Source organism: Styela clava, chromosome 1 (genome assembly GCF_964204865.1).
Source record: "Styela clava chromosome 1, kaStyClav1.hap1.2, whole genome shotgun sequence".
Classification (NCBI taxonomy): domain Eukaryota; kingdom Metazoa; phylum Chordata; class Ascidiacea; order Stolidobranchia; family Styelidae; genus Styela; species Styela clava.
Window position 1 is genome coordinate 30083804 of NC_135250.1, and position 26376 is coordinate 30110179.

Sequence of the window (26376 nt, forward strand, 5' to 3'; positions counted from 1 at the left end):
GATGTAAAATAGGCAAACAAAATTAGTTACCTCAATATTGGTACACATACTTATGGAGCGCCGAAAGAAATGCAAATATATACAAATGCAATGTTAAATACACGTTACAGATTACACCATTTATGCAGTAAAAATGTAATTCGGTGGACTCGAACCCAAGTCAGTCAAGAAACCGATTAGGTCTCCGAACCGTGAATTTGAACTCAACCTCCGGAATAAACTGTAAAATAGGGATAAAAGCTAGAAAAAAAATATCGCGAATAATAATGATCCATAGCATATACTTCAGTAGCTATTTTCTATAGTAAGTTGTTAGCAAACGCAATTTTTCGGTTCTTTATGGTAAAATGCTGAATAAAAAGGCACAAACATCCACTTTTTTGTACAAAAAAATGTATGTTAAATTTTGGATATAAATATATACAATGACTCGATTTTGTTTCCGCTTTTGCTCAAACGAAGGCTCTTCGCGGACACATGCCTGACTAAGAAATGAAATATTTAAGGCCCAGTACCATCGTGCTTTAAATTGTTAAAACTTTGTAACAATAAATTGGAATCTAGCAAACATGAACTTTCAAACAGTTCTTAGTAAGTCAGTGGTCGCCTCCACAGTCCGTGATCTTTCCAGTTAAGTCTGAAGGGGTAGTAACGCTTCGAAAAAATTGACAAGAACAGTCTTATTTCCAACAGGCCCAGAGACATCACAAACATTATTCAACTATATTAACTGGTTTGTCCAGGCAAGTATTGGAAAACGCGAAAACAAAAGTCTAGTTTTTCTTCAACGTCGGAGCGGTGTCTTCATTCTTTCTCCCCGTTTGTCTTTCTTCGATTTCTAGAACAAAAGTAACACACTTAAATGTTCCGTGCTTTTTCCGAGTTATTAAAATACTAGTCCTCACCAATGTTTAAGCTTCCATCTGTTATAAAATTGAAATTTACTACTGAGAGCTAGTAAGATACAGTGCCTGGAAATACCAAATTCATGTGCATATAAATATAAGATCGTAATGAATTTAGCAGACAATGCCAACGAGAAAGATTTTGATATTTTCCGAAATGAGTAGTTTTTTTGTTTAATAATGCCTGATTATACAGAACTTTGTTTAAAACAGGCGAACGACGTACAAAAAAGATCGCCTGCAAATTTTTGAAACGTTCGTACCTACAGCGAAACATGACTCATAAAATTCTCCGCCCATTTGGTTAGCTAGTACTCAAGCCGGACTATGGTTTCTTGTCAGATTCTCTATTCATTTGGTTAGCTATTACCTTACTAAGGAGAACCGTGGATTCTCGTAATGTTTTTAGCCTAGATAGTTACAGTAACACACCTTATTTTTATCGTCATCCTCTCGGCACCATGTCTGCCTGTGATTTGGGTATTGCCCAACTTGTAAGTTAAGCATTCGTCTCTCTGGTGTGTCCATGTCGCCAGGGATCGGCCCATTGTGTCCAAGCTATGCATTGAATACGTATATTTGTTACATATATAGAACAGTGGTTCTCAAAAGGTGGGGCGCGCCGCACAAGGAGTGGACGTTGCAGGCAATTTTTGAAATTGCTAATTGAAAACAAGAGAGCTACGCCCAAATATATAAGCACGTCTGTTCGCAGTACAGTACGGTTTACCGTACCGTCAGATCACAGTCTACAAATATATTCACACCAAGCGAAGCAGTACAGTAGGACACAAAATGGCGTCCGATGTCCGCAGAACGTTTAATGACGTCATAGCAAACAAAAACAAATCTCACAGAGCTAACAGATATATTTAAAATGAATAAAAGTAATAGCCTTCTGGGGAAGGGATTTTATCTCCAACCACTGAAAATTTCAAAGCAATTGGTCCAGTATTCGAAGAGAAAAGCGTTTTTTTATTATTTCCACTAGGTGTGTTATTCTGCGTCAAACAATAAGAACAACATAATATTGAAACGATCGTTATGTCCACTACGTGTCCAATAAAACTATTTGTTAGATTTGATCTGGCCAGCCTTATTTTAGATATTTACATTTTCCTGTTTTGGATATTTACGTGTCATCCATGTATTTTCCACGTGTTTTTTGAATACTAAATAATTTTTGCCTTACTTTCTGTTATTTGTAGCATATTGTTAGATAGCTATTTTCAAGATGGGCGCGAGACAAATTTTAAAAAGGGGCGTGGCTTAAAAAGTTTGAGAACTGATAAGTCTTTTATAGAATATAGAGCATTCGATGGCAAAGATCTCTTATTCAAGGATGTCAGTCTCGTGGAATTTACTACTTTATAGCTATTTAAGTCTGTTCTCCAACTCTCCCGTCCAACTTTATTTAATAACGTTTAATTCATCCATATAATTCAATAAAATCTTTTTCACTTTTTACGTTTTAGAGGTTACCTTAATCTCACTCAATCGGATATTACCCTCTGTTACTTCTATGTGAGATATCGTGGCCTTATTATAAGCAAACTTTGTTATGAAAAAACTTCAACTGCATCTCCGCCATTCGATATGGATACTTGGCATACAGTTTCTCCATCTATGACTGAATTTTTCTCATCCTTGAGTAATATAGTGTGACTTCTTCGCTCTGAGCGGATATTCAAAAATCCAATTGATATTCGCTACTGACCATAAATCACAGACTATTGCTCTATCGAACGTTATATCATTTTACGTATAGCATTTCACATAAACCAAAAAGCGACTTCTTGATTTACAACTACTATTTGAGCACTATTCAAGTCTATGAATCAGAATCATTGCCGGGTCAGCTACTAAACCCGACTACCGTGTTTTACCGAAAATAAGACAGGGTGTTATTTTAATTTGTTTTTTTCCAAAAATACAAGTAGGGCTTATTTTAGGGGGATTTATTTTATTTTTATTTATCAAAATCAAAATAACAAAGTAGGGAATTACGAGAATTTCAAATATACAAAATATGAAAACCGATATCAATCTACTTATAATAAATAACAAGTTTTTGAAAAAATATGCTAAACATATATTATTAATCATTCAAAACATGTATAATAGAGGTCTCGCTATCGACTGGGTCAAAATAAAATGCGCTATCGACTAGGTCTTATTTTGAGGGGAGGGCTTATATTAAAATCATTTTCAAAATTCAGGCTAGGTCTTATTTTCGGAAAAACGCGAACGACCGTGGCTCACTACATAATTTGGCCGTTTTATCGAATCTCATTCCCGCCTTGGCCTGCATGAAAAGTCCGATCTAACCTGTTCTCTCACAAAGAAACTGGAAGTTGAGGTTGATCCATCTGACCTGTGACCGAGCGATGACGTTGATGTGCTTGGGGTGTGACCCGTACTTGTGGAGATTTCTAGATAAAAATAAAATGATACAAATTCATTCTAATTTTAAAAAGTTAACATAACGAAATATGAAAATGGTATTAACAAATCCCTCGTTGCAGTAGACCTACGTTTTACCTACACGAGTAAATGTGATCTTGCTGACAATGGACCTTTCCCCGACCTTTGACCCCCGAAAATTCTTTCTATACTTAACCATTGCAAAATGTTCGGTGCTATTTTTTTATAGTGCTTTTGCGAGTTGGCGTCTGTAAAATGGGGTATGTGTTTTAAACCATCATTATGAATCATCGCATACAACAATCTGTTTTTTGAAAGTACCGGTAAAGAATTTTAGCCTAGTTTATCACAGCTATTTCTACACTAATTTTTTATTACTGCAATTAAATTAAAACTCCCAGGAAGACAGAGTAATCATTGAATTATCTGATTTATATTTAGGTTTCCGAAACACAACTGAAAACTAACGAATAGAGTTCAAAAACGCGAAAACGAGGTAATGTTTACGACCACGCTTGAAAATCTGTCTGAGTGAGAAAAGTGTCTGAGCGGATGCGTAAAGGGAGCATTGTTACGTCACTTTTTGCATCTTGCTAATTGGCTAATGTCACGAAGTAAACAAAGAAGTCGAGGCTCGGGGAAAGGTCCATTCTGTAGTAACCTAACATGACTGAAGAAATTCTCAAGCCTCGCGTATTGCCTTCTGCAAAACGATTGACGTAAGTCTATGAGTTATCACTATTACGCAACAATTTAGTGAACGACGGCGCGTGATCGTGGACAAAATTTTTCGACCCGGTTTAAATAGGCACATTGTTAACTTTCATACGAATCAACGGACGTGTCGGCTGCTGCCAGAACCAGTTTTTGAGGGAACACGACGATTTTGCTTTGCATTCACATGTGGTTGGGTGGTGCTGGTAGGAGATCTCAGGTCTGAGGGAAAGTTGTTTCGTTGGGTCCCAATACTGTACTGGAGTAGGTATGCCGTATTACTGTATGTCAGTGTTTGAGTTTAAAGGTACACCCTAGACAAGATGCTGACAAAATATGACACGATGTCTGGTCACCTGGCGCTACGGTACCGGTACAGCACAAAGCAGTTCCAACGTTTCAGCATGCTTAGCAGTAATAAAGTGTGTATTTAATCTTTAATATAAAAAATACTGTCAAAGTAACACTTATACACAGCGCACTCTACGAAGCGAGTACAGTACGACAGGCGAGAAAGTCAACGACGAATTATGAAACGGCACGGTGAAGCTAGAGTGCCCTCAAAAATGTTACTGGCAGCATCGGCCAAAGGTTATGAATGTTGGTAATGACCTAGTAAATAGTTGAATATTAGTAAATTAATGAAGTGAATGAATAGTTGAATGGAAAGTTGATTAGAGTGGCAAAAAGAACGAATGCTTTTTTCTGCAAAATCCAAATACGCTAAGAAATAAAGAGAGGCTGACGTCCTAATCCTATTTAACTTTACTGATTATCCCGTTAATTGCCACCAATATATCATTAAATTAAATTACGTTTGAAATCAGACGTTGGACTGCCTTCTTGAACGAACATAGGATTCACTCTTTGCAGTCTCTCTGGTCCTCCCGATCTCTTGTGGCCGGACATTACTTGAGCAGCCCTGACAATATAAAGTATAAAAAGTATGTATAATGTCTGCATACTGCAGTATATGAGAAATCCTAGAGATGTACAACAATTTATTGTGTGTTTCAGTAATAACATTTGCTTTACAATTTAAAAATTAAAATCCAAAAAGCACTTGAGATTTTTCACGCAACAAGGTAGATACTGAATAACATTTTAAAATGACGTCATCAACAAGTATTACGTCACTCTCCCTGAAAAATGCATCATAGTTTTAAAATATTTATATTCATACAATTTTAATGCCGTGTGAGTGTTTTATCAAAATGTCAACTCTTCCTTTTATCCTCGGACACCCATTGTTTGACCCATTTAGTAGAATATTGTATTTTACGTTCGAAAGACTGAGGGCGCTAGAGCACTGTCAGTGTGTCTTCGGTTGTCTAGTGAGGTTAGGTTGCTGTTTGTAGCAGATTGTGTTGGGCAGATTGAAGACGTTTTATGTTTGATTACCTCTGTGTAATGGTTGTAAGTTACTCAATATAAAACAGAGCTTGTTTATTTCTGACCCGATGATTAGTAGCTTACGAAAGGAAAAGGGATTGTGAGTATGCTTGTATTACCTAGAAAGGAGTATGGTGGTCTGGTGGTGCTATTCTGGTTGTCTTAGATTTCTGTTTGAAATGTCTCTATCGGTACTGAATAAGATACCAGTGTTACTAAATTGGTATTTATTGAGAATATCGTTAAGTACCTTTATTACAGCGTGATGTGACCAGTAATTTAGGATAGGTGAAGATAGTGTGCTATTTGCGAGTAGGCGGATATTACTGCCCGCCTGGGTATGGTGCAATTTTGGTTGTCTAGGGTTTCTATTTTAAATGTGACAACTGAATAAGTTGTGCCAATGTTGCTGTATGGTTATATTTATTGAGAGTACCATGAAGTACCTTCATTACAGTGTGATGTGATTAGTAGTTTAGGATAGTCGAAGATCTGGAGTTATTTGTGAGTAGGCTGATATAATAGCATGTGTGTGTTGCAATTCTAATTGTCAGAGGTTTCTATTTTAGATGAGACTACTAAATTAGATAGTGCCGATGCTGCCAAATTGTGATTTATCAAGAATATCATCGTTAATTACCTTTATTACAGCGTGGTGTAATAAGTAGTTTAGGGTAGACGAATATCTGGGATTGTTTTGAGTAGACTGATATAACTGCCTATGTGTTAATTACTTGTATTACAGCGTAATGTGACCAGCAATTTATGATAAGCGGAGATTTGGGATTGTTTTGAGTGTGCTGATATATCTGCCTATATGGGGCGCAAATTCTGGCTGTCAAAGGTTTCCATTTTCGAGTCGATGTTACGAAACTGTTATATGATGAGAATATCCTTAAGGAACCTCTATTGCTGCGTGATGTTTAGATCTAGGATTGTTTGTGAGTAGACTGAGATTATCGACTCGTCAGTATGTGTACGGTACAAGTCACTGCCGGTACTGAATTAAATAAAACTGACGCTTTTGACATGTTATTTATCTCGAATATCCCTAATTACCTATTTACTGCGTGATTTCAGGTCGTTTTATACCTTGACAAAATGTTATGATTTAGTGGGATTATGAGATAATAGACAAAATTTGTTATATTGTTTTGTAATTCACTGAGGGTAGTGATAGGAGTCTGCATTTGATTAGGAAATTGTTTCAGTGTCCTATTATGCGATGAGCGTACTATTAGAAGTCTGTTAGCTTCTTAGGAATAGTATACATGGTGTCAGTGCTCTATATAACGGATTTCAGGTTGATTTATTGCATATAATGTTATTTTATGCTGCAATACATGTTATGTTTTAGGATCTGACTGGAGTGTTTGGTTGTATTAATATTGTAATTCATAGATCAAAAGTAATGTAGAAATAATTGGTCCGTAACTTTGTAGAGAACATTTGGCACCATATTGTGACAGAAGATATTTTTAACTTGGAAAGTTTACAAGGAGGAACTAGACTACTGGAGGTTAGTTACATATGCAACACTTAGTACTTTTGGTGTACGGAAAATTTTGGAACAAGTGTAAAAAACACGGTTCTTTTTGAAGAATCAAAATATTCCAGAATTTTGCTTTGGAGTTTAACAGTAATAATCCACGAAGAAAATTTTCTATGAGGGAATCTCCCTAGGGAGGAATTTTCTCGTTCTATTATCTTGTGGAGCCCGCAAAGTTTCAAACAGGAATCCTATATATTCCATGGGGATTAGGGTTATGATTGGAGTTTAAATTCGCCTGGATTAAACATTCCATTGAAATTTACTAATGTTGGAATTTGAGAAAGGGGAGCTTCGTGTGCAGAGTTTTTTGAGTGGCAATCAATAAAAATACCTATAAAATAGAAAATGATGTTAACGTAGGCAAACGTTATGATTGATCTTTGTCTGATTGGAACATTCAATGAAGAAATTTTATTGGTCCAATCGTGTAAGGATTTTTGTAGTACCTTGTGGTGTACGAAACGTTTCATCCTCGAATGTTCCATTGAGAGTAAAGTTAGAGTTTAAGTTTGTTTTGGTGGAATATTCCACTGAGAGAATTTTGTAATGGTGGATCTCCAGTTGTCAGGAATTTTTCCGATTACACACTCGCTTACCTCATAAAATCCTTGTCTTCGGCCTCCATTGCAAGCTTATCCGCTTTCCTATTTCGTCTTCGCCGATAGAAGAAATAGAACGAACCAGCCAGCAATAGCATGAACATTACACAAGCTACTCCAGTTGACACACTGACCAGCAAGACTGATTTTGGCAACAAGTCTTCGCATCTTTCTCCACTGTACGCCCAGTTATATTGGACCTGACATCTGTTAAAGGTAAAATATTGAAAATAGTAATTTTGAATTTATCACTTTTTCTACACTAGTTAAGTGTGAATGGATGTGGAAAATGTGAGAAATCATTTATTAAAAGCAGTGGCGTAGCCAGAAAGGGAGAACTCTTTTGCAATAATAGGTAAATGAACAAAAAAAATCCAGATAATATGAAATACCTGCAAACGGCTCCTCTACCCGGGACTATGTGGCATTTCCCGCCGTTTCTGCAATATCCTGGTTCGAGGTCACACAAAGACACACAGTTTCGCGGATCAACGGATCTGCGAGAAAAGTTAGATTCTATTATATAAAATTGTAAGTAAAATCAAGACTACTAATGGTAATAATATAAATGGTGCTCTACTCTAAAACAAAAACTTCATATACCTTTCAAATAAATACCAATGTTTATTTAAGGCTTAAATTAACATTAAATTTTAAGCACATATTGTACTGCAATATCATCATGCAATCTAATAAGATAGTGTCCGCAAGGTATAAGGTATATTTGCCGGACTGCCTTGGCGTCAACGGGAATAATGTTCAACGTAAATCAAACGAAGTGCATGGCAGCCGAAATCACCAACCAAGACACGTGACCGCATTATCTATATAATTTGTTATGTAACAATGTGCTCATGACGGTTCTTTGCGTGAATGAGCGTGAGAATGCGTCTTTGCTTTATCAGTTGTATACCCAACTTATGGTCCGGTATACCGTATACCCGGTTGAAGAGCACTGCGCTTTAGCTACTTCTGGATGCTCTCATCGCATAATTTACAATGGCAATGAATCGGGTCAATCTTAAACTTTACTCCTTATGTGAAACCCCGTCCTCAAACGATGGCGACGGCGATATTTTAAGTTATATTGTATGAATCCGTCTTCTGTGTGTTGTAGCGTTGTAATATTGTACTACTACTTATATTATACTTATACTAGGTCATATTAATTTTTAATTACCCATGTAGCCGTTAGGTTTTTTGTTTGCTTTGCCTCACGGTGTCATATTTTGTAATGCAACCTCCGTATTTAAAAACTGTAATAACCCTATTATGGACTTCATGTTGTGTAAATTTTTATATTGGTAAACCATTTCATCAGCATTCCTAACACGGCGAAGGTCGTTAGATTTGTTAGCAGGTTTGGAATATCAAGCTCATCTATACTTACATATATCCCGGCCTACAAACACATTCAGTTTTGAAACTTGTTCGAACGACGCAATCTGAGTAGAGTTGACATTGGACGAATTCACAAAGGTTGGCTTCATTAGCTGTAAAAAAGCACTCGGCATAGTAATAGTGGTTTTCTTCCTTTACTATTTGGAGATTTATATTGCGTGGTATATTATATAATACTGATGAATATTGATACCAAATAAATAAACAATATAGGTAAACCACTCCTCAAAAATAACAAAATTCTCCGCCTGGGAAACGATGTCCTGTGGTTTAGACCAATTTTCTTAAAGAAATTTACCTTTTTAAAAGGAATTTTCTTAAAGAAATTTTCCCTTTTCAAAAGTTGCCATTTTTGTCTTCATATTGAACAGATTAGCTCTGGGTCTTCGAATTTTATACTACCCAGGAATAATATACAATGATTAGCGTGTTACTCGCGCAGTTAACACGGTGCGCCGAACGTAAAGCGAAAATATAATTTCCTAAATGAAATTATTAACTAATTGTGTTTTCTGATTTGCATTGGGACTACATATTATATCAGTAGTTTTTTTTACATTACATTATACATACAGAATTACGGATCGGAAAGTAAAGTAAGTAATAAATGCATATCCGTGTGAGGGAGATGCGTACAGGTCTTGTTCTGCGTTCAGAAGCTGCGCACACTTATAGTACTGAATGTGACATTTGGGGGGTTGAACATGGGATGGAACAGGCATAAAATACCATGGTATTAGCCGGAAAAATGTGTTCCATAGACAAGCCTTGATATTTACTCATTGAAAATGTTAAACTCGAGCCTACGTTTCAGAATATCCAATGCATTTGTATCCACCGCCAGATGAGCGTATTTGAAATATCCTTCGGCTGCTTCAATTCGTTTTCTGACGTCTTCCTTGACATTTTCAGGGGCGTGGTCTTTGAAATGTAATTCATTGTTCACAACCAGTGACCCGTAACTGAATCCTACGACCTCCATCCCAACAAATCCATCCATTGATTGAAGAAGTGGCCTCAAAAGCTGAAATAAAGGGAACATTTTTTACCGCGTGGGATTTGTTTAGGTAACTGCCATCTTGAATATGAAAAAATAAACATAAATCAAAAATAAACAAATTGAATATGACGTCATAGTTATGTTGCGTCATAATCGTGAGGACAGTGCCTCGCGTAAGAGTCGGCATATGCAAGAAGAAACGGGGTTCAGAATGTTACAAGAGGAAGGCATTGAAAGGATTATTGATGCGCTGGTCTAGTCTAGTGCCCACCATCTCGCATGGAGTGTAGTGGAATTAGCATTCAATAAGTAGAATGAATTCTGAACCGAAAATATTCCGGTCTCAAAAAATAACAATACATGACAGCTTCCCCCTGACGGCGGCATCTTGTTTAAAATACCTTTCTACATTGGTGAATTCAAGTTTCATGATCATGACGATATCATCCCGAGTGTAATGCAATTTGCATTTGGTAAGTAATAAGTAGTCTGAATTCCGGGTCGGAAAAATTCTGTTCTGGACTATACTCTCTATATATATATATACATATATTAGTTTCGTGTCAGTGTCTGCTCGTATAAAGACCGTTCCGAATCAAAAGCGCGAATCGCCTCTGCATGGAGACATTTTATTAAACAGTTATTGTACGTGTAATATTTATTTTCAAGCCTTTTTCACCAAGATTCGTTGTTCATTATTTCTTTGTTTGTACAAGTACTATGTAGGAAGTAAATAGGGAGAAAGGACTTGCAGTTCGTATCAAAATATCCTATACTCTCTGCGGTTAATGGTGTGATATTTATTCGAATTCTTGCCAAATCGCAAATTTTATTTACTCCGTAACGATGACAAGCATGTGGAGTATTCATGCTTCAAATCCACTAAGTGTTCCGCAGAATATATTACATATTTTATACGTATATTCAATTTAAAAACTTCTTTACGAAGAGACACTTAAAATTGAATATTTGGCTATTGGGTAATCAGAAACACCACTCAAAATACGTAAAGTACGCTACAAACAAACGCGAAAAATTACTATCAATCAGACACGCATGACGCCCTTTTTTCAAAAATATTTTATGTATATATCATTACTTTTGCTACTTTTTAATTGAGGCTTGAGAACTCACAGCGAGCAAATTTGCAATAGAATAAATTGATCGCTACTACATATATTTCCTGTCCTTGTTTCTTACAAGTGAATTTGGTGAAACAGTTTCATTCCAGAAACAATTCTAACCCAGTTCAAGTTAAACGCATTTTTGTTAGTGGCATTTTATTTCTAGATTACATACAGCAAGCATATTTTACACGTGTTCTAATATTGGGCATAGAACTAGAGCCACGTGAGTGAGGCTCAGAGCTGGATTAACCATTGAGCAAAATAAGCACGTGCTTATGGTACCGCAGAGGTCTTCATAACGATGCCTCAGTGTTAAGTCAGACGACACAGACCTAAATATCAGCCCGGCTGAAATGAATTTTTGTGCCATTTTCGTTCTCAAATATCGTTTTAAACCACTCCATAAATGTTTGTAGATATGTGAATTATTCCCAAAAATAACGCCATTTTTTTATTATTATTATAAGCCTACTATTCTCTGTATAGGGCACCGAAGTCTTAACTGCTTAGGCAGCGTGGTCCAAAGTTGTCGGCCTCGCGGGCCACACTATTATTTTTGTCTTGTTCGCGGGCCACAATAGTGCCAAGAATAGGTAAACAGTGCAATACAAAACAAACACTTTTATTGTCCAAACTCCCCTATCCCTAATTTTTGTCATTTATCAAGCTAAAAAATGCAAAAACCTCGCTGAAACGAGCAAAAATCTTTGAAAAAATGAAGAAAATGCAGTTTTAGATTGTCAGCGACCTAACTTGCAGAGATATTGAGCAAGCATTGTGGTATTCCCAGACCATATTCAGTCAAAAATCTGTTTGAATTGGTCAGCTTTCTTTTCAAACTCATGTTTACTAAATAACTTACATATAATCGCAGATTGAGGGATTACTGATACAGGAGGGTAATTACTAATTTTTCAAAATTTCTCGGTATTTTGATGAGGAAACAACTCCAAATGCGATTTTTTGTTTACCTTCGCGCAAATGCGACGCGGGCCACAGATAATGGAGCGGCGGGCCTGGGTTTGGACCACCCTGGCTTAGGGCCTCTAAAACGCATGATCCAGCCTTGGTGAGAGCCATGAATCCTATCAACTGAGCCACCCGCGTATATATTCCTGCAAGGCTGTTTTCATATTAACTCCAAAATACCAGTTAACTTTACAAATATTACTAAAGTGTACTCAACCAGCTGCGACCTCGTGGGTTCTATTCAATCACCATCAAATGGCGTGGATTATAAAGTCGAGGATTTAATTTGATTATTGACCCGGATGCTATATTTGGAATGTACTAACTCATTGAAACTTGATCTAATTAATTGCGCCGCAAAAATAAACAGAATTGTGTTAAACATACCTACTATATGATTAAATATTTTACATATTGTGTTTATTATAAATGTTTGAATGTATGAATCAATAAATCCATTTTAGTTTTTTATTTCGTTTACTTCCTGTTGCGTAGCGTTCTGTTACGTTCACAAAATTAAGATTTATTTAAAGGCAGCAATTTTTTCTCGTGTAATTGCACCGTGAGTCCCTTGTGCTAATTTGGCGCCGCACGAACAAAAAGTTTGGGACCCGTAGCATCTTTGTTACTCATTATTTTAGCAAGTTAAAATATAAAAACGCTAACAATCTCAACGATGATACACGTGAGTTCTGAACGCCTAGCACAGTTTGCAAAACTGCGCGTATTATATTACTATATATATCTGTCATAGATCGCACTATGGTAATTAGGAATACCATAATTTTTTCCCACGAAATTGTAAGTAAGATCATAGTTTAGATCATAGTCCAAACTTTTTCAGACAAACCAAGATATAACTTATCATTTTGCTGCTGTTGTGTCTTGTTTTGTCTAAAGAAGTTAAGATGTAACGAAAGTTTGCAAATATACTTGCTATTTCGTGGAAAGAGATTATGTTATTTCTGTTTAACTTTATAATACCATCTCGTTCAAGCATACTTGTGGCAAATGACACGTACGGATCCGAAGTAGGAAGTCAGCAAGGATAAAGAACTTGCAGTTAAGTACACAACACTCTAGTACCCCCACATTATGGTAGTTGGATTTTGAGACAAATACTATCCTGTCATTGCAGGGCAACGGTGCAGAACGTGCGGCCGCATGCGGCCGTCGTGAAAAATAATGCGGCCGTCCACATACAAAGTCCTATTAAAAAAAGTTCAAAATATAGGATTTGGCAGCTATGCTGGCGTATATTGAAGCAAAATAGAAGCACTGCAAAAAAGTCAGACGACACGATGCGTCACAATCTGGATGGTGTATTTGCTGTTGGAGACTTCCCTTCACGGTTCAGATTGATCACGCGTTTTGGCAACCTAGCATCGTAGCAAGCTAGCCTAGCAAGGCCAGTTACCTGACTTTGCAAGTTTATCTGCCCACATTCAAGACCAAGGAAGTCATTAATGCTACAATTCTTTGCAAACGTTTATAGAATAAATATTTGACATTTTATTATACTTTTGGGGACAAGAAAATGGGGGCGACCGCTCCTCCCCCTCCCCGACTTGTGATTTTTTTCAAAATTGTGCAACCATTATGCAACTTGCTGCAATATATCTGCTCAAGAATAGGTCCACCGAAAAGAAAAATCCTATTAAAATGCGAATATTATACTTCCAAGTAGTCCTACATGCTTCATAATTGGACAGACTGCATAACGCATGGGTCGAATACGCGGTTATGACGTCATAAAAACCGGAAACATTTTTGCGCGCCAAAGCGCTCATAATCTCCCTGGCGGCCGTATTGAATGCACATACATGCAATGTGGCCGCCAATGGCAAAAAGGTTGTGCACCCTTGTTGTAGGGTATCATCAATAAAGTATGTGTCTGCAACAGGCGACCCGCGGGTCACTACCCGGCCTCCCAAGCCATTTAGTGCGGCCCTTGTCAACCCTCAGATTTTCCCCTCCCTATCAAGCATAAAATCCTAACTTCTGTCAAAGCTGATGTTAACAAACAATGCAAGAACTCAATAATTCAAATGTTACACTAAAATGTGGAACAAGTATATTTTCGAATAGTGGGACATTTGTAGACAAGGAGAGCCTAGCTAGATGTCTGAAGTTGATCATATGGTCCACCAACAAAAAACGTTGCGCATCTTTGCTATGGAGTGTGAGTAGTACACATGACAATATTACATTCACAAACTCACCTGCGTAAATTTCGTTTCCAATATCTTAAACTCTTCGCTTTGTCTATCCGTCAGATTCTTTGTGTAGTTCATATTCGTGACTCGTAATTTCATAAAAACTGTCTGACTCAGATCATTAATATTTCTGAAAAAAAAAACGTTAGTGATATGGTAAATGTTGTGGCCGGTTTGAGTAGTTTGGAAAATCCCCCTCACATCCGGTAGCCACCATTCGGAAGCTTTGGGGGAAGGTGGAAAATCGGTTCTAGGAAAGTTCGCCGCAGGAAATTTTGCCGCATAGGAAAAATCGCCGCAAGAGCATTTTGATGTAAAACAAGTATTTGGGATAAAAAAAGTGGGGGAGGGTGGTCATTTTACCTTGATTCAAGGCCATTACAAACAGATTCGATTTCATATAACAACAGTGCTGTGTTTTAGTTGAATAACACAACCAGATTTTAAAAATATCAAAGTACTCCGTCTCCGGTGAGTATAAAAATACGACTATGAGTCCTAAAATCAGAATACTCTTTCCAACGACCAATCCCCACTGCCCGCCTCGCATATTGCGTCATATTTTATTTTAAAAAAATCTTACGTTCCAGGCAGTGGGTTTCCTTCTTCCGCTGCTATTCTTTCACTTTCCGTCTTTTCTGGCGTTTCAGTAGTTCCATTTTTCAGCGATTCTGGCGTTGCCGAATTTTCAACATTAATAGACGGAGTTGTAACTTGAGCATATGTATCGTTGATTGTTTGATTGACTGTATTGATCCTGGTTACGTCATTAATGACGTCATCTTGAGTTACTTCTTCATAGTTATTTGTGACGTCACTTTCAGTTGGTGTGGTCGATGTAGGAACGGTCGTCGTAACGCTAGTTGTTGTTGCAGAAATGGTTGTGACGTCATTATTATTGACTTCGTCGTCATCATCGTTGTCATAGTGATTTTCTCCGTTGTCATCCAACGAGTCTAGATATTCAGGGGAGTCAAGATGAGAATTAGGATTTGGAGATTCATCGGTTGGATCTGTCGTGGAAAAATTAATTATTCTTTTAGACAACGATTTTCCTGTACTGCTTCAACCGTACTGAGAGCAATGCACCCAAAACCTAATACTAAAATTCAAAGCTAACGTTTGTTTTCATTCGAGAAAAATGTTTAAATGAACTCTTTTCAGCGGAGTTTACGGAATCACTTCTCTTCAGATTATGGCTAAGGAGTTCAAGTCTTCTGGGATTTATTCACGTGCTAGCGGCGTTAATTTTTTTTCTTCAATTATGGCTCGTAATATATATTTTATGTTTTACTTTATGTCGCATCTTTGTTATTGACATCACCTATATGTTTAAATTTGACTTAAAAGTTTGTATGCACAACTCCACAAAGCTACTTCTTTCGTTATAACAGTCTATCATCGCCTAATTACTACATGACTCTTGTCAATTTCCTTGATATGTTTATTCAAAATCCTACTACAAAAACGTATATACCTGTAGTTACATCATTTTTCAGCTTCGGTTCTGTGACAAATGCTTCATTATCGAGAGTTGTTGTGGTTATGGTTGTTGCAGATGTTGTTGTTGTTGAAGATTCCGTGTTGGCTGGCTCCTATGATGAAGTTTGAATTTGTAAATATATTCGAAACTCATGGAAGCTAGGTATTATAAAATATGGGAGCATTTGCACATTGGCGTATCTAGGGTGTGGCACCCATAGGCGAAAATCGTAGAAAATTAATCGTAAAAGGTTTCAATAAAATAATACCGAATAAGAAATAATTGAGACTCGTATTTTTACTTAAATAATTATGTAAAAGTATCTAAATGATACTCTCAAATTGAAAAATTTTAGTCAATCATCAAGTGGACGCATTTTAAAACCTTACCACGTCGCCATTTTACGTCACGCCACGCCACTAATTTACATTTAATCACAATAGGAAAATTAAAATCATGGATTACAATGACCCAGTATTCAGACTAAAAACTTTGGGTTCAACCTCATATCTGCCACATAACAGGGTGCGATGATCCTACTGAACATTCTGAATAAAGTTATTTTCTCACCGAACTGATATACACAGTCACAAATATACATGTTAGCGCTCGACCACATGCTATTTCACAGGATGTGATAAATTGATTACATAATGCCACACACAAACATTTATTGGACACGTTTAGTGGCCATAACGATCGTTTCAATATTATGTTGTTGTTGTTGTTGTTCTTGTTCTTTGACACGTTTTTAAAAAATCGCTTTTCTCTTCGAATACTGGACCAATTGCTTTGAAATTTTCAGTGATTAAAGATTAATTTCTTCGCTAGAAAGCTATTACTTTTATTTATTTCAAAATTTTGCGTGAATTCTATGAAATTTGATATTTCGTCTAAAATTTTGCTGTATTATTTTTTATCCATGGGAACAAGGATTTTAGTCAGTGTCATGACTGGCTGTACGTTTTGATTCTGCAAAATTCTTGCTACTGAAAATTCAGAACTTTTTTGAGGGTACCGGTAGCGTCAAAGGTACTGGTAAAGACTGATTCGCTCTGGTCTAACGTGTCCACATAATTGTGCGTAGCTCTCTTGTTTTGTATATACACATATTTAACATTAGAACAATTTGCTCGCCACAGGCTGAAGCCAGAAACTCACTTGAATGCGAAAGACACTAATTCAAATATTGGGTTTCAATACATTTAAACCCACGGCAATTGCACCTGCATACTATTGCACCTATGGGAATATTTTTTGTTTTACGGATATTTGAACCCTTACTAAACCTAACTTATGGGGTTTAGCACCCGCATATAAATTGAATCCGCGGATATACACATGAGTTCAAATGTACGTGGGTTCAAATGTACGGTCACCAAATATTGAGCCACATGCCACACAACTAATTAGATGATGCCACAGACAAAAAAATTATTTAGTATGTATTCCTATTTAATATTAGATCTGTTTGATAACCACAGGCTAAAGCCAAATCTCACGTGACTGTGAAAGACACCACCCATTCAAATATTGAGTCGCAAGTTACAAAAGGAGAAGAGTTACAAGAAGATAAAGAACTCAAATAACCTAATTCGTAATTACTCACACGTACCGCATCCTTGTCTTCCCCTTCATCGGGGTTTTCGACTTCGGAGTTCTCGTTTGTTGAAGGTTGTTCGTCTTTATTTGTTTCAGAACCTGAACCAGATCCATCCCCATTGCCTTCATCTTCGTGTGTTATCGGATCAACTTTGACAATCGGCGCATCGGGATTCTAAAACAGCGAGTCAATATGAGAACTTTTTCGGATAAAACTAATGCAATGCGCCAATATAAAATTTATTTTTTGAAAGCTCTAGGTCAGTGGTTCTTAAACGGTGGGGAGCACCCCACAAGGGGGGGGGGGGGGAGTTGCGTAGACAATTTTGGAGGGGCGAGATAATTGAAAATAAAAATATTTGTTAGATTTGATCTTGTCCGCCTTATTTTGGATAATCACATTTCTTCATTGTTTAGAGGTTGCGATTCCATCCACGTATTTTCAACGTGTTTTTCGAATAAAACATACCTTTGCCTTACTATCTGTTATTTATAGCTTCTTGTTAGCTAAATATTTTTAAGGGTGGGGCGCGAGACTTGAGAAATTCTAAAAAGAGGGCGTGACTTGACAAGTTTGAAAACCACTGTTCTAGGTTATACATTCAAGTGAATAACGCACGAATAAACGTAGCCAGGTGCAAGTCGTGTGAAAAGTCTCAGTTGAGGGCAAAATAAGACCGTAGAGCGTTTTGCGCGCCTTACAAAACTAAATGGACCATTTCTCCGACCATACACCCTTGTTTTTAAATACAACTAAGCTTCAGAAATGTGTGTACCAATATGGAGGTAACTAATTTTGTTCGCCTACTTTACAGTTGTGTAAAGGGAACTGGGACCTATGGACATTATATTAACTTGGCTAACACAGACAGTCCCCGAACTCGTATTAGAACTAAAATTGGAATGAATTTATATCCTATCCCTAACCGGGTACACACACTACGGGAGTACCGAATAAAGCAATCTAAAAAATATGGAGCCACAAGGAAATATTACCTTCATAAAGTACTCTTACCAGTTTGACTAAGTCGTGAACAACATCGTCAGAAATCGTGTCCAACGAATCCAGGTCAACGTTTGTCTTGGTCAGTATCGGGTTGTCTGATTTACCGTCTCGTTTTTCTGGGTTTGATATTGCTTCCTTTATCACTCCTTTTACTTTGGTTTTGACATTCTAAAATGTTACCACAAGTGTTAGCATAAATCTTAATTAATTTTCTAATGTACATTTTGAATGAAGAATAGTATAAAAAAGAATATTAGGGTCTTTTGGTTCGGCTTTTCACGTTTATCCCGACAAAAAATGGCCTAATCAAATAGCGAACCACAGCCTCTCTTCCGGTTTGGAAATAGGTATTTGTTCACATTCATGAACTCGGATACACTCACCCAAGACAAGTACAGAGTTGCTCTGTGAAATTATCGAATAAAAATTGGACAAAAGTTGAAATCAATTTCAAACAATTCCCTTTATCGCCTTATTTAAATAGCATGATTGTTGTTCACTTGTCATTGCTTGTCTGAGGAAGTCTGATTTTGCTCAGACGAAACGTTACAAAAATACATTTGTGTTAGTGTACAGCAGAACTTTTAAATTGCATGGTATCAATCTTCACCTTTGCAAATTTCTCTTGATCAAAAGGTTCGCCGGGTTTGGGCGGATCTGTTCCATCTCCTTCGTACAGCATGGAAACGTTCTTTACTCCGTCTTCAAAGATCAATTCATAGTACACGACCAAACTTCCGTTTCTGAATAAAGGTTAGGGTTACTGATAGGTTGCCTTTTGAACTGCCTGATCCGTATGTCTATAATCCGTATAACTATAGACAACAGGTTGAGATTTTGGGTGAATAAAGGATCCCAGTCGCTATAGGTTATCTTATTAATAGCAGGATAGGAATATGGTCTCAATTCTCATTTGAACTCCTCCGTAAAGGGATAATGTGCAGGTTGGGAACAGGGTTGGTTATATTGTTCCGACCAGTATTTGTACGGTTCCTCCGTAGATGGCTATTGGCTGGCACGAAGACAGCAGGTTAGGATTACTGATAGAACACAATGTGAAGTACCTCCGTAAGATTTAGGGTGAATATATATGGCTTCCATTTACAATTTGAATGGTCTCCTCCGTAGGAGGCCATAGTACTGTCATGTAAATAGTAGGTTTTAGTTAGGAATGGATATATGACCCTAGTCAACATTTGAATGAACTCCCTTGTAGTGGGGTTTTTAACTGCCATAAAGAAAGCATTTTGGGAATAGAACTAGATCTATTGCCCCAATCTTCATTCAAATGGCTTCTGTAAAGGCAGCAGGTTAAGATTAAGGATAGATATACGGTACCAATTGCTATTTGAATGTCTTTTTTGTAGAGGACTATTGAGCTGTCATGTAGACAGCAGGTATAGGGGTAAATATTGGTCCCGATCGCCACATGAATGACCTTCTGAATGGATATATGGTTCAAATCGCTATTTAAATGGCCTCCTTTGTAGTTGCCATTCAAAATGGTACCTATTATAGGGGGACTATTAGGCTGCAATATAGACATCAGGTTAGAACTAGGGATGGTGGTGATCCCAATCATTATATGAAGATTTATAAAGGACAAAAATAAAACTTACGAGAATCCCAAGACTTTCACTCCTGTTAATCCAGGTACATCGTCTTTCAAAGCATCTGCAAGCTAAACAAATTAGAAAAAGTATCATTTAGTGTTTAACCTGAGTATTATACTCAAAACAATAGAACTGTGCTCAAATATATGGACACGTCACAAGGTGTCGCTATTTTTATTCTGACACATTAAAAACGAATCTCTTGAAGTCCACAAGAATTTTCGAAATAAGTAAAAGTGAAAGCCTTCTGGCCAAAAAATCAATCTTTAACCACTGAAAACTTCAAAGCAATTGGTCCAGTATTCGAAGAGAAAAGCGATTTCATCATGACGAAAGAGAAGGATAATAACAACAACAAGAGAGCTATGCTCAAATATATGGACACGTAGCGCCACCCAGTGGCAATAATTTTGATGACGTCATAGCGTGGAAAAAAATATAGCCTTCTGGAGAAAAATTTTATCTTTACCCACTGAAAATATCAAAGCAATTGGTCCAGTATTCGAAGAGAAAAGCGATTTTTTAAAAATGGAGACGGAGACAAATAACAATAACAACAAAATTTTGAAACGATCGTTATGGCCACTGAACGTGTCCAACAACATAATATTGAAACGATTGTTATGTACACTGACGTGTTCATTTAGTACATTTCAATGCGCCACCACAGATTTATATCGTTTCCATATAGCATTTCGCAGTTCAGTGTTAGCCCACAACTCTACTTAAGTGGGTGAGAGTCTACTTTATTTCCGGGTGAGTTTGCGAAACCTCTTATTTCAGTGGTCGCCAATGTATTGTACAAGAATCCCAGTTCAACAACAGTCGTTAAAAATCGTCGGTCAACAATCAAGGCGCATTTTAAAACTTGCAACGCATTTTCAAACTTTTTCCATGGGCACCATTTTGCATAAATACACCCTTACTTCTGAGTGAGTGCGTGTAACCTTGCTTCGATCAAATTTTCTTTATTCGGGATTTGCTGGCTCGTAACGCACGACACTAATAATGAGTAGCTCTTTGCAATGAAAATTTCAAAACAAACGTAAATATTTTTTGTACCGCCGACGACGATTTGTAACAGTAATGGGATCAGGCGACAAAGAAGAAAACATGACTTCATTAATGACGTTATAAAACGTCACAATATAACTTTAGATGAAAAATATGAAGTAACAATAGCTAATGAAGGCTACGCTGCGTGACGTCATAGATTTTACAGCAAAACCAATGCGATGTTTTTTAAAATTATGTCATGTTTGGGAATAATTTAATTTACAAACCGCTTCGCCATATTCATCCGATTTCTTCTTGAATTCCTCACTTTCCGGATCGTTCAGTTCTTCAGAGTATTCCTCTTCCGGCATTCGCATTTTCATCGGAACGGCCAGAGGGTCTTCCTCTGAATTCTGACAAGGTTGAAATCGCAAACAAAAGTACAATTTGAGTACTGAATCAAAAATGGTTTGTTTTTGACCATTATAAGTGGGAAAGAAAAGATTGAACAGACTGGGTCAATGCTAAAATTCTATAGCAAATTCTATATTGTGATATCAAAAATTTGTTATTACTTATCGATTTTAATCGGTAAGTATGTTGATAGGTATTTGTCTGTATGTCTGTCTGTCTGTCTGTCTGTTAGATGCACGCGATATCTCACGAAAGCGAGATTGTATCTGCTCCAGATTTTGCATGTGCATTCATTATATGTCGGACCAGAAGCATATTGATTTTGGATGAATTATGTCTTATAATTAGCGAGTTATTAATTAATTAGTAATAGGACACAAGGTGTCACTATGAAGTAAGAGCACTGTTTTGGGGGATCCCCTAACTTTCGATCGATAAGTGTTCGGTCTCTGACCGATACTCTTGTTTTTCACTTTGATAACAAAAATAACGTATGTCCCATATTTATATATACATGCATTTTTGAATATTTTCAGATTTTCAAGCAAAAAAGGTTGATCAATTTTCCACCCTTGAAATGAAGTTAGGAAAACCATAGCTTTCGTATAAGTTTGGGCACTCGAGCAGAAATTTTCAAAATCGTGACTTTATTGCTGGCGACACAATAATACCACAAATTTACGTCATGTAAAAATATGACAAAGAAAAAAGTGACTGAAAACCCGGCGCCGGCCTATGTCCCTCAAGATTTTTGTGCGTGATAAATTAGAACCAAAAAACAGTGTATATCGAAAGCAGAAATTTTCAAAACTGACGTCATTAGAATGTTGAGTAAACCGTCTCCATTACTGCCGTTATGAACGTCACAAGATGACTTCATAATAAAATATGAAGTTACAATACTTTCCGAATACCCCTTGGAGCTTACAATAGCCCGGGGATTAGAGTATGGGTGTTTCGTTGGAACAAACAGCCGTTAAGCATAAAAAAAAACGATGGAGATTAAATAAATTTCGTACGGACACTAACGATTATGGAAGTCAACGGATGGGAGTAGGGGTCATTGAAGCAGGTACACCAAGGTCCACATTACCGGCGTCATGACAACGTAGCAAATTGACGTCATAAAAATACGTATATTATTATCGCTCCACATGAGTTTTATCGGGTGAATATGTAATATCGGAAACTGTATTGATTTGGTGCAATATGTGACCCAATAAAAAATATAGCATAACAATACTTTCTGAGAAACCAAATGAATAGCATAGCTCACGGCACTACTCACTTAAATCTATGTGCGTACATAACCTTAGAGCAAATGTCATCAAAGTATGAAACGCATTCAGCATTACCTTAATTGGTTCTGTTTCATTCTGCGGATTCTCTTCGATCGCCCCAGTCTTCATGCTTTCTTCGACTTCTTTCTCCATTTTCTGTCGCTGTTAAAAATTGTGTAAAAGATTATTGCTAGAGACTTAGTTTTATGAAAATTTTCTTGAAGCAAGGTTACGTATTTTCACTTAGAAGTAACAAAGACTCTGAGAATATTTAATGTCGACTACAGGAAAGTCAAGAGCTGCGGGTGTTAATAAAGTTACGCCAAATTAAGGTAAAATTTTTCGTTATGTGGCAACGTTAAAAAAGTAACTGTTGAATAGCGTCAGTCGTGAAATGTTCAAATGCTATTTTACTGTAATTTAATATTGTTGAAAGATGTCTGGCGTTAAATGTTTTAATTACCATTTCATCTTAACTTCTGTTAATTTTACGTCATTTTTTCAACACTATGTATATATGGAACCCTTGTGGTGCATTGTGAGGAACCACACGCCAGAAAAAGGACTCGTATGAAAACAAAGTTACGGGCGAGCGCTGAGGTTGCATGTGCTACTGAAACTAAATAGAATTATGTGCAATCGCACCCAAGAAAATGGAACTCATATGTGAGAAAATTCATGAGTGACTACTGAAAAGCCAGGAGCTATGTGCGTGCAATCACACACAAGAAAATGGAGACTCATCTATGAACAAAGTTACTAAAACTATATAGCATTATCGTGGTGTAATATGTGAAACCACACTTGGGAAAATGGGACTCAGTCCATAGGCGGTGATGGAGACCACAGGAATGTCAAGAGGTACTGAAACTACATGAAACAATAGTGGGTGATTACGTGTACTCACTCAGTACTAACGGTGACTCATACCCGAGTGGAGGACGAATACTGAAGTGTCAAATGCTACTAAAACTGCATAGAATTATGGTGCATTACGCTGCATAAGATTTTTTTATAGAAAAATTTGTTGATTAAATGCGCATCCACTAATAAATAAAGGAGACTCATATCTGTGTAAAATTATAGAGAACCACTAAAATGCCAGCAGCTAATGAAACTATATGGCATTATGGGGGCGCATTATGCAAAATCATACACAAGAAAGAGGACTCATCTCAAAACTGAAACCGTAGAAAATTATTCATAGCAAGAATCACAGAACTTTGTAAGAATTGAATAAATCCCGAAAATCCTAAAATATAACCAATGTTAATTAGCAACACCAAAGCAATCGTTTGAAACTCCGCGCTATCAGTGTCTACCTCGGAGACTCGTTCTGAGCGAATAAACGAAGAAAATTTTCAAGAATGTTTTTTGAAGTTGTAGCTAGAATAAATCTTCGCGGTAGACACTTGACAATCAGGTCAAATGCTATAAAAACCTATTTCAAAAAAGACAAAATTCTTACTTTTTTCTCTTTTAGCATTTCAATATGTTCTTCGTCTTCAGCGAATTTCCAGAGCAAGTAAGCTTCGTTCACTTCCCTCGATACGCATTTTTCGAACCAATCTTTGAACTCGGATTCGGTTGCGTTTCTTTCGAAAAATACTTGGTAGACGAGTGTCACTGTTGCTTTGCAGACTGCAACAAAGAAAATTTGATAGAGAATATTTAGTATGATGACCTAATATGTGATGACGTCATTGACATTTCAAAATATATTTGGACCATTCGGATTCGGCGGTTTTTCGTTCAAAAAATACTTGGTACACGAGTGTCACTGTGGCTTTGCAGACTCAAAAAAAGACAATTTGACAAAGAACGTTTATTATGGTGATGTCATATGTGATGACGTCATTAACGTGACAATAATATCTCGAAACAAAACTTATAGTTTTCTGGAAACTGCATTAGCTGCAATATTATGATGTCATGTTTGATGACGTCATGCTAACGTGACGTCACTGAATTGTTACGCTAATTTCCTCAGAATAAATGGGTTTCAGAATTCGGAATTTACTTGTAGCACGTCATTGAATTCCATACTTTTAATAAAACGAAATTTTTTGGGGACGAAGGATTGTTTGTTTCAAGACAATAAATAAAGAATTTAGTGGAATATTTAAAAAAAAAGTTCATACTTTCCTGAACTCTTTTTATGTTTAATCATGGTATCAATCAGTATCATATTTAACTGTCACGAGGATAAAACTGTATTTCTTCCCCCGCGCTTGTGACAACTATTTCATCTTTAAGTCCACAATTCCTGCCTTACTTTTAGAAACATTCGTGTAAACAGCTGATTTGAAAAGCTATAAATTCAACACTGCCTCTAGCCACAAATCATATTCTACTATGAGTTGCAGTCATAAACAGAAGCCTAAGGTTCAATAAACACGCGTTACCTTTTCTGTGATACTTTGACACATAATACGTTGGGTCCGTCTGATCTAGACATGATGGCATCCCTAGTGGAGCGTCTGACTTCGGTTCTGAAAAATAGATACTCTGTGTTATCAAGACTAATTTTAATTTGCATTAACTTGGAGGTTCCAGGAATGGACTAACTATTAGGGCTGAGCACTTCGAATCGAATATTTAATTCAAATCGAATAGTAAATTATTCGAATCGGCTCAGACGCTTAGTTTTGATGGATCCACATTCTAACAACACAAACGTTTTTTATGTGATGCTTGAGGTTGCTTTTCACTGCACAATTTATCAATTCTTGGAGCAATTTGTGACAAATAAAATCGTAGATCCGACTGTACGGTATATTTCGACCTGTATTTGGTCATCATATTGGTAAGAGTTGAAAATGTTGCTAAAGTCAATAAAATTGTAATTGCGTTTTCTGATAGCAACGAATATTCGCCTGCAACGCTTAACCAAAAAGACCCTAAATTAGCAGACCAATCTATCGCTACAATCTGGGCCGAGTAGTAAATACTTTACCTGAGGAAGCAATTTCTCTTCGTATACGACGTGACCTTTCAATGGCTTCCGGGTTAAAGTTTTTCTTGCAATCAGAGGTTTGGCTGGCTTCTAGGACGTTTTTTAGTATACTGAAGTCCGGATCTATGTGTCCAATCGAAGATGCTCCAATCTTTGCTGAGTACAATCCAACGCAAACTAAAAATCCCAAAAATATGATTCTGTGCTCATAATGACCGAAATATTTTATCATTTTTAGTTTTCTATTCATGTTAATCAGTCTTTTGAATAAAATTGGTTTTCTCGTTGAGTTTTTTACTTTTCTGTAGTTTCTGTTCAAACTTTTGTTTTTGTAGTTTTTCGCAATAATTTTCGTTGAAAAATCACTTTCAGAAAATTTTTCGTTGTGTTCTTCGCTAATAAAAGCATTCAAGGTTGGAAGAATAGTAGAAAGCAACATAATTTATTTGTCTACCCATTCTCTATCTTAGAAAAATAATAATTTAAATCCAAAAAGTTTTCGCAACTCCATCGAACACATACTGAGGAAATAATGCTTATGCCTTTATTCAGCTTGAAACTTATTTTAGACCCTCAAGACTGAAGACTGCTCTCCCCCAAGACTGAATACTCACGTTTTCCGCTAACTGTTGCGGTTTAACTTGGCATTTAAAAACCTTCAGAACCCCTCTTTGAGAATTCCTGGATACGCCTCTGTTTGCGATCTTCCTAACGAAGAAAAATAACT

General features: G+C 36.8%; 1 protein-coding gene across 2 annotated transcripts; it reads right to left on the minus strand.

Annotated features, from left to right (window-relative positions):
- Nucleotides 1–14: 14 nt before the first annotated feature.
- Nucleotides 15–26112, minus strand: LOC120334746 (uncharacterized). Of its 2 annotated transcripts, none has more exons than XM_078113319.1 (20): nt 25650–26112; nt 25099–25185; nt 24162–24334; nt 22769–22855; nt 21287–21412; nt 20010–20071; nt 19001–19133; nt 18400–18558; nt 17398–17559; nt 15777–15894; nt 14883–15255; nt 14306–14429; nt 9795–10011; nt 8977–9079; nt 7979–8083; nt 7584–7793; nt 4859–4965; nt 3234–3337; nt 1338–1463; nt 15–838 (listed from the first exon to the last, which is right to left on the minus strand). In XM_078113319.1, the coding sequence occupies exons 1-20, from the start codon at nt 26086–26088 to the stop codon at nt 785–787; spliced, it is 3069 nt and encodes a 1022-aa protein (XP_077969445.1). In that variant the 5' UTR covers nt 26089–26112; the 3' UTR covers nt 15–784. The 2 variants fall into 2 exon arrangements, with proteins under 2 accessions (XP_077969445.1, XP_077969444.1); XM_078113318.1 differs by having other exon boundaries at nt 14883–15312.
- Nucleotides 26113–26376: the final 264 nt, after the last annotated feature.

Coding starts and splice junctions, on each gene's coding strand:
- LOC120334746 (XM_078113318.1), bottom strand. CDS start 26,088: ATGTTGCTTTCTACTATTCTTCCAACCTTGAATGCTTTTATTAGCGAA. Junction 22,856..24,161: donor AAATGCTAAAAGAGAAAAAA/GTAAGAATTTTG, acceptor AATTTTTAACAG/CGACAGAAAATGGAGAAAGA. Junction 20,072..21,286: donor CGGATGAATATGGCGAAGCG/GTTTGTAAATTA, acceptor TAATTTGTTTAG/CTTGCAGATGCTTTGAAAGA.